Consider the following 9674-nt stretch of genomic DNA (forward strand, 5'->3'; position numbering starts at 1 on the left):
CATTATGGGAAAAAAAACAACCCCTCTTGCTACTTATGTTGTTAATTTTCAGTCAATGGAAGGACATTAAAACCCTGCCTTGCTCATAAATAAACTAATTTGAACTGTCAGTGAAACGATTAAGCTGCTCACTCAGTCTACACTGTTACTGAACTGTCAGTAAAGTTCATTAATCAGCTGCCAAAATCTGCTCGCTCAGTCTACACTGTTAAGCTCTGTGACCTACTTGGAGATCTGTGCCACACTGCAGAAAAAACTTTAGCATAATGATTAAAGAGAATAAGCACACTTTGTTGGACTCTTGCACTGCGTTGCTGCTGTCATTTTTATGGAAGAAGAAAGTTAAGATCAAACTTCTTTAGCTTTGTCGTGTCTACTGTCTAGTTGTATACAAGTTATTTTAGAATGCAAATAAAGCTTTAGGAAATTTTACAGAAATTGTAAGACTCAAGAAAGAAAGAAAGAAACTAATTGGAAGAAAACAAAACCCGATCGAGAAGCCTTTAGCTCTCATGACAAATTAATTGATTTATCCAAAAATCACATCCTGCCACGTCCTATCCATTCACCTGCGTGTTTGCTGAGTAAGATTCAAGAACTGGGAATCCATTCACGCGAGCAGCTTTTACTAAACCCTTTTCTAAGTAGCCAATGCAGGTTGTTGTCATGGCGTAGGGCAAACTGCAGCCTGTGCAGTAATCAAATGCCAATTCTCACGTGATCATATGAACCCTAATTAAGGAGTTTTGAATCGAGAACGAATGCAAACTTTTTGGATGCGATCAGTAGTCAAACCTCCATCACATGGCCTCCAAAATGCCTTTAAATTCTCCCCAAAACCCCATCACAAAGTAGTAGTTTATTCAAGAACAGTATGAAGAGCACAAGCAGATCTTGCTTGCATGCAGGAATTCCTCCTCTCCCCAAGCTCCTGCTAGTCCTTCTCCTCCTGAGCTCTATCGAAATGGTCGTCGGGCTTCCAGCGAGGAAGCTACTGTTGTCGCCACCACTGAAAAACAAATCAGTTCTTTGTTCAGAGCAAGAGGTGCCATTGTTAAAGATCAGAATTGTGACTAGGAAGTTACTTTCATTGTCTCAGAGCAAAAATATTTCCAATTCGGAGCAAGGGAAGTCATCACTAAAGATTGGCACTGGCAGTGGTAGTAGTAGTAGTAATAATAGGAGTGCCATCATGCCTGCGAAGCAAGGAATGGTGAGCAAAAGGAGGATACCTCCTTCAAGATCGAACCCTACACAGAACAAGTAAGCCACAACATCATCCATCAATTCTACATGGTAAAAAAAGTTTGCTTGTTTTTGCAATATATGTTTGTAAGTAGAGGTGTGTGACTTTGTGTTAGGTCGAGGAATCCTTGAGAAAACATCGGAAAAAGAAGACGAAGACGATGATGAAGCACGAACAGTAGAGTAGAAGAGTTAGTTAAAGCTTTTGATTAGTAGTGTCTTAGATTCTTAGTGTTGGGTAGCTGTGCCTTTTGATCATTTGTGTTCTTCTAGTTTTAGAGATGGATAAGAGAATGGCGTATTTTTGGATTTAAATAATAGTTTTATTGTAATAAGCTGAAATGATTGATCATCATTCAAGTCTCAAGATGGTACAGTAGATAAAGTTTAAATCAATGAATTTCCTATCAAACAACCGAAATTTTTATTTCCTTTTTCTAAAGAAACAACTAGAGATTTGCAATCTCTATAATTTAAATTCTCACTTTTATACGAACTTTTTCAAGTTGAGTCTTTTTGAGACTAATGAATACAATTCACGCTTGCTTAGGGTAGTTTATGGAATTTAGTGGTTTCCAGTCTCGAGTTTGCCGGAGAATTTGCCGCCAGAGCGCTTCCCTCTCCATAGACTCTCCAAATGCTTGCTCGAGGTCGCCTCCCATAGGACTACATTCAGAGCCAGAGTCAGGAGTAGGAGTCCGTGAGGGGATTAGAGTTTGGATCTGGAATTGGTTCGGCGCCAATACTAAGTTGGATGAGCAATATCACCTTTTATTTTAATATTTAATTTCCAATTTAAACTCTTTTGTTCTTTTAATTTCTACTACACCAGTTTTAATCTAATTTTCTTTTTTAATATTCGTTTGAATAGAAATTGTAAGGTAAAAGTGATAATGAGATTATACATAGCAAGAGAAAATTCTCAAATTTTGTTTTATTTTTTCGTTTTCTTCAATAACTATCAACATTGTACAACCAATAAAAAGTATAACATGTATATATAAATATCATCATGTTAACTAAATGATGTTAATACCAAAGAGGGCAAAATGATACGGATTGCAAATTTCGGGAAGTAAATATTAATTCTACAAAATTTGAAAGGTGAGTAGTAAAATATATATGCCAAAATTTTCTCATTGAATTCTATTTACCCTATTTCTAAACTCAATTCTTATATTCCATAGAAAACATTAAATATTCAATTTCAATTTATGTGAGTGAATTTATATACAGTATTTTTTTTCTGTTTATCAAGGGTTTCATCAATTGATATCTTTCTACATATAATTTAAATTTAATTTCTTGATCTGTGTTTTCAATTTTCAGAAACTTATGAAATTCTTTTGTCAAACCCTCATTAATAAACTTACAAAATCCTTCAAATTAAATCTGACTAAATCAAGATATTGTGGACATTCTCTCATTTCCATCATTCCAGAGCATCTTAACACTTGGTCATGAAAAAATTATCCTAAAAACTCCTACAAGAATCTATGATAGTCAAATGGACTAAACACAAGCCTAAACAAGATGGAACTAATATTAGCTTGAAGTTGCTCCATCATCTGGGAAAGATCTTTATCATCTTGAAAATCTTAAGGGTGTATTTAGTCGGGAGTTATTCTTAATAACCTCGATTATCCATCTAAGGTTATTAACGAAAATTCTGTTTAGTTTAAGTAATCGATGATTCTTGAGTAACGTTCTATGCCCGACATGTCAACAAAAGGAACATGTAATACGGAATCAGACAATCTTAGAAAACTGAGGTTTTTCTTGATTCTAGGGTTAACAATTTTTTTTACCAAAAATACCCTCCAATAAGAGAAAAATACGAGAAAAAAGGAAAACATAAGGAAAAAAAGAAAAACATAAACAATTAAAAACTTTAAAAAAAGGAAAACCCTAAAAAATATAAAAAAAATTAAAAAAACGTAAAAAAAAAACACATCAAAAACGTAAAAAACATTAAAAAAAGAAAGTAAAAAATAAAAAAAACGTAAATTTTTTTTTTAAAACAATAAAAAGAAACATAAAAAAAATTAAAAAAACATGAAAAGAAAAAAAGGATTTTTTTTAAAAATAATATAAAGTTTAAATAATAATAATAATAATAATAAGACTATGTATGATTGATTTTATAAATTAGACTAATATAGTAAAATATTAGACTAAATTATTTATTAAAATCTTCAAACAAATAAAATTTTATTGTATTATCTAAATTAAATCAAACAATATTTAATTATACCTATATAATAATTTGAACTAAACACACATAAGAATTTACAAATAAGGATGATAGCTCATTTACAAATAAGAATTTACCTATCTAGATTAAGTAATTCGATTAATGCTATCCACTACCTGAATTCAAATAGAATTTGAATATTAAATAAATATCAAAATCTTATTAAGATGTTTTAATTATTATTTCTTAATTGATCATGAATACTAGGAATACTTCCCATCAGTCAGCACTAATTCGTCGCGAATAAGATTTACAAAAACTAAAATTTTTTAAAAAAAAAACAAAATTACAGACAGAGAGTGAGCTAGGAATGCGGCGAAGGGGAAGCGGCAATGAGGGCGTGGAGGAGTTCATTCCATGTGTCGGGCAGGCCGGGGAGGCACCAGTGGATGCAGTCGGCGAAGTTGGCCGGGTCCGCCTGCTGCTCTGCCGTCAGCAGCTTCCCCTGCCGCAACGTGTGCACCGACGTGTGCGCCTCCGTCCGGTACTCCGACATCGCCGTTATCTTCACGAACCTCACCGGCACCTTCTTCCTCCTCAGCCTCCTGATCACGTTCTCCGCCTCCGCGTACAGCCGCCAATCCGTTCCCACCTCCAGCGGCCGTGTCCGGTTCGCCACCGGCTCCGTCTCCAGCGCGCACTTTATCCCCTTGGGGTTTTCCCAATCCATGCTACTGCAATATACGTTACAAACTCAATGCATGCTTCGGACCGTACGCCGTTATATCTAAAAAAGAGATAACATGGCAGGGATTTGTTTTTTTGCATAAAATTAGTTGCCGCAAGTGGTAACTGCACATCCATTGGCTTTTGAGAAAACTTTAATCATGTCCCTATAGTTTCTCTACTCTTTAGACAAACCCCCAATAGTTTTAGATTTATTGTTTTACCTCCTAATTTTATCTTTTGTTTTTCCAATAGAAACACCCTTTGCCATCAACAATAATGACAGGGGACCAGAATTGAGTCACTGGCATTTAATAGCATAATAAATGTGAAATCGAGCATAATAGAAGAATGGAGATGTTTCTTGTGAGCCCAACGGAAATATAAGCTAATAAAATATAAATAATAAATGCAATAGGGAAAAAACATAAAGAAGACTTAAATATTTTAGTGGCTCAACATTCTCGATTCTTAATTCACAGCGTAATGAACACTTCTTAAGATGAGTCAAATTTGTGAAAATTCGAGGAGAAAAACCTTTTACAAAAGATATGAAATAAATGTAGTAATAGATATTGAAAAAATAAAAAAAAAAAACCCTAAGCTCAAGAAACTAACAAAATCGAAATAGGGTTGAGAATCCTAGTATATCGCTGTAAAAAATCATACAAATATTATCATTTTTGAAGTGCCTTTATAAGTAGTATTTGTAAAATGACATTAGGCATCATCAATCAACTAATCCACTACTCTCAAAATTCAATCAGCAACAATCATTACTCAAATATTATTGTCTAGTTATATTAAACCTTTCTATCAGTCAATTGTTTGAACGCATATACGATTAATTTGAATCAAACTTGGCGTGGTCCACTGTTTCATCTGGATTACAATCAATGCACTTGGATCTTGACCAATTCTTTCAATGATTGTATCATCATTAAATTATTTAAGTATTATTAATCAATTCAAATGATCCAAATACCTGTTATCATCAATCAACTGATAGACCAATGTTGATTCTTGATGATAACTACTGGCTTCTTCAGGTATTGTCATATTTGTTTAACTAATAAAATGATTTGAATTTGAAATTATTACCTGATTGAAGTGTCATTGAGTTGACTCCACCTGAAACAAAAGCTTTATGTAGTAATTAACTTCATTACCTTCAATTGATTTCCTAATCAACTAATTATATTAATCAACTGAACATAACCGAGGCTTGTTGAATTTGGCCCTAAGACACTTATTACTTAATAAACCCTCATCTAAATAAGGGTATTATATGTGGGTGTCACTTTCTCACAACTCGCATGTCAAGAGATTACCTCTTATACTTACATAGGAGCTGTAAACGAACTGAGTCGAATCGAGTTGAACTTTGAAGTGTTCAAGTTTATTTCATAAGATAACTGAATCAAACTAAGCCGAACTTAAAATGAACAAAGCCTTTGATATGATTGTTCAAATTTGATTTGATTTATTTTTTATTAACTTGAATTTGATTCGTTTAGATATTATTAAGTTCTCAATTTAAACTTGGCTCGAACTTAGTTCATTTAGATGTTATCGAATTCTCAATTCAAATTTATTTGATTATTTGAAATTTTTAATTGTTTGATTGATTATTAAACTTGATAATTCAAATTTTTTTATTTATTTTATTTTATTATTTATTTAGTATATTGATAAGAGGTTTATTAATGAATATAATTTATAAACAATAAACGTTGTTCATGAACATTAATGATCTGAACATATATATCTTCAAACTTATTTGTTTAATTAATCTTATTTATATTGAATGAACATTAATAAATTCTTACCAAATTACACACAAATTTTATTGATAAATGTTTGGTTCATTTATAACCCTAAACTTACACACTAATAATTTCCATCGTCAGATCTACAATACATGTAGTGTTTCTTATAATTACACACTTTTATCCTAACTTAAACTTTGCCCAAAATATAAAACTACATGCAAACTATATATTTGGGGGATAATTATACCAGCATTAACATCATATGCTTCTTGTGCAGACATGATATTTAAATTGCACGAAAGAATTAATTCTCATATTTAATTCTTGCTTCTTGTTGGCAAGAATTAACTCCACTTGCAACCAGGTCGGCGTTACCATGCTATTCTCATATTCTTAGACCATCTCACTAGCAATGTCATGGTTGCAAGTGGAGTCCCTATGCATGTGTGAAAGCTCCCGTGATGGAATCCTTAGTCCAATGACTTGTCAAATCAATTACACACTTCTTGCTCATGCATGCATAATATAAGTTCTTCACTAATCACTAGCGACTGTGCACTATGTCAACAAAAAGTCCAGTAATGGTCCTCGCATGTGTCCAATCTAGCCAATATGCTACAATTCTCAAATGCCCCTTTCTGGCTCATTCTTCACTAATACCAGCAGAGGAGAGTTTTTATTGTAAAAAAGAAGAGCAAAACTGAAGGGGTATGTTCACGAAGTTAAGACTATAAAGGAAATTTAGGAATTATAGGGGTGTTAAAAGCTATTTTTTCTCTTATAATATATTATAGTGACTTTTCTAAAGCTTGCGGAGGAATCTAATTCTATTCCCTCTTTAATCATTGAGTAGCTTCGTGTTAATGCAGATTGCCCTCCTACATTCTCCAATTCGAACTGTCCAGTGGTCCTGACGAGGACGTTATACGTTGGATCGATATAAATTTGCACGCATTTGACGCTTCTTTCCAACTCGTCATCATCACGTAGCCTTCTTCCATTTGGCTTCTTCTTCAAGCCATCACAAGTTGAATTGTAGCTCAATTATATCGCTGTGACTACGCCAGCGATGCACAATTTAAAGCCGATGGGTGGGTTAATCAGTTAGCAATCGTGCAAAATTACTTCTCCGGAGAGAATTGTCGAGGAGATTCCTCATTGAAACGAACTAAAAATTGGATTTTGAAGAGAAAAATGAGTATCTTTGTGGGGGTTCGAGACTGAAATGAAATAAAAATTGGACTTACTTGATGTGGTTGGGAGACATGCTCATGAAGAACGCCATGGTTCGGTTGGGATTCACGTTGTTCTGCACCCATTTCGCCCACGTATTCATCACTCGCCGATATGCCACTGGTCGGTCAACCTCGACATACTTCTTCGATCCCTTCTCGAAGGATCCTCGCCTGTTTTGATCCAAATCAGAAGCCAAACCTCACAAATTTCGAATCTGAACTATGATCGAGTTTCTCACAGGACTTTCATGGCGGGGGTGTTCAACCACCAGATGTAGCTGTTGAAGATGAGGTAATCCACGTTCTTCCAGTGCTCGCCGTGCTTATCGATAGATTTGGGCATGATGATCCGTTTCTGGATGCTGTGGATTTGGGGGTCGTCGGAGTTGGACTCGACCAGGAACGGCGCCCAGTAGAACTCTACCGTCGCATTGTAATCCTAAACTCCCAATTCAAATCGATTAAGGAAGAGCGGAAGAAGTTTGAACAAATTAGTTTTAGAATTGATTACCTCGAGCCGGAAGATGTTGAGCGATCCATTCTTGGTGAGAGATTTCTTGTTCCACGTCGCGATCGATTGAACCAAGCAGATCATCGACTCCCATTGATTCCGGTTGAGTGAATCGCCGACGAACATGAGACGTTTCCCGCGCAGCCGCTCGGCGAAAAGCTTTGCTTCGAACCTTGATTTAAAAGAGGCATCTAGAGTTACTCGACTTGAAACCGGTCATGTGGGACTAAAGTTCATCCGGAGAATGAGGTGCTGAGAGTGGTTTTCCGGTGATGTGGGCTAAAAAATGGTACCTTGGCAGAGCGCAGTGGTTGGGCTGCCAACGCCATTTCTGGAAGCCGTCGTCTCTCCGGCCGTTCCGCAAGCACGTCACTTGCTCAGTCAAGAACGTACACTCCGATTCCTTATATAACGGATAGTTGACGTCGTCGTAGACCCACCGGCCGTCGAACAGGTCACAGCTTTCCAGCACATCGAGAAATGTTCGCCGCTGCTCCTCCTTCTCCGGCGGCAGCTTTTCTTCGCGCGCTCCTTGTTCTTGAAATACTTCTTTTGCGACGACAATCTGAGAGTCGACTTCGAGCACGGCGTGATCCTTCTTTTCCGGGGGGGCTGACGGTGATTCGGCCACCCGAACGTCGACCACAACGTCAACGAGCACTGTAGTTTTTTGGGTTAGTTTGTCTCCTTCTTCTTCCTCCTTAATCTCCTTCTCTATGGTCTCAATTGTGGAGAATTCCTCCGGCGACTTAGCTCTGTTGCCGGAAGGATACTGAGCGACCAACGTCGCATCGTCGTTCTGCATGAACGTGAACAGGAGCAGCACCGTCGAGATGACGACAAAAGCAGAGTACCTACTTATCTTCCGGCCACTGCCTCTGCCGGCGTCGGACGAGGATCGGTGCTTCAAGTCCACCATCTCCGCCGCTAAAAGAGGCAGTTTCCGGAGAGGCATCATGGATGGTCTCCACGCCTACTCTTCGGAGCGTATTCTGGTAAACAAAAGGAGACGGACTGACGGAGGATGTAAAAGGAGAAGGTGTCGAAGGAATCGTTCAACTGTTAATTACTTTTCATATTTCATTCTCCGGAATGAAGAAAAGTCAATCGCTAAGCAAGCGAGAAGTTTCCAAAAGGAAAAGGATGGGCGATCTTAATTATACATGCTTGATCGATGTTTTTTGGCTGATTAAAATTGTGCTTTTGGCTGATTAAAAAACAAAAACTATCTTTACCGTTTCTCATTGAATTCTTTAAACTCTTTTACTCGCTATCATATCTGAATCAAACAACTCTTATAACACAGAAAAAAACTAAAAATAGTTAATATTTTTACTGTAACTCAACAGGTAGATATAAGTAAATAATTTATAATATTTATTATAAAAATATATATTTTTAGGCCAACTAGATGCGAGGTTACGCAGACATGCGAGCTAACGATCGAATCAAATGAGCCCGCTCATGCTTCGGTTTCACTTGCACCCTTAATCAGTGCATTGTCATGGTACACAATTCAGGATGAGACTTCATCACGTGGCAAAAGACGATTCACTCCTCCCATTATCTTCGTTAATCTATCTATAGATCAAGGTAAATCACCGATGAGACTCTCCCATGCCTGTATGTTTTGCTGTTCAAATTTTATTGAACTACCTAAGTATATTTTTAAAATTATTAAATCATATAAGTAAATTTTAAAAATATCAAATCATGTTTTATCCGTAGCAGTCAACTAATATTTTGAAACAGTTACATTGATTTGGCTTTGTATCAAAACGTAACATTTTTAATTAAATCGGTCGACTGATTTATTTATTTTTAATCAAAATCAATTTCTAAAATTAGTTGATGAATCAAACGATCTTAGATTGATATAAAATTAGTGTCTATATATTCGTCTATCTCTCCTGATTATATCTATATCCTCAAACGTCAATTTAATATTTAGTGTATCAGTCGATTTTGTCTAAAACCAGTTGATTGACCAA

At 36.0% G+C, this 9674-nt stretch overlaps 1 protein-coding gene across 1 annotated transcript; it reads right to left on the reverse strand.

The window, feature by feature from the left end:
• Positions 1-3667: 3667 nt before the first annotated feature.
• On the reverse strand, positions 3668-8801 carry LOC121996550 (protein trichome birefringence-like 28). Its single transcript, XM_042550555.1, has 5 exons — positions 7977-8801; positions 7684-7855; positions 7412-7611; positions 7185-7343; positions 3668-4173 (listed from the first exon to the last, which is right to left on the reverse strand). The coding sequence occupies exons 1-5, from the start codon at positions 8639-8641 to the stop codon at positions 3804-3806; spliced, it is 1566 nt and encodes a 521-aa protein (XP_042406489.1). The 5' UTR covers positions 8642-8801; the 3' UTR covers positions 3668-3803.
• Positions 8802-9674: the final 873 nt, after the last annotated feature.

This window comes from Zingiber officinale, chromosome 6A (genome assembly GCF_018446385.1).
Source record: "Zingiber officinale cultivar Zhangliang chromosome 6A, Zo_v1.1, whole genome shotgun sequence".
Classification (NCBI taxonomy): domain Eukaryota; kingdom Viridiplantae; phylum Streptophyta; class Magnoliopsida; order Zingiberales; family Zingiberaceae; genus Zingiber; species Zingiber officinale.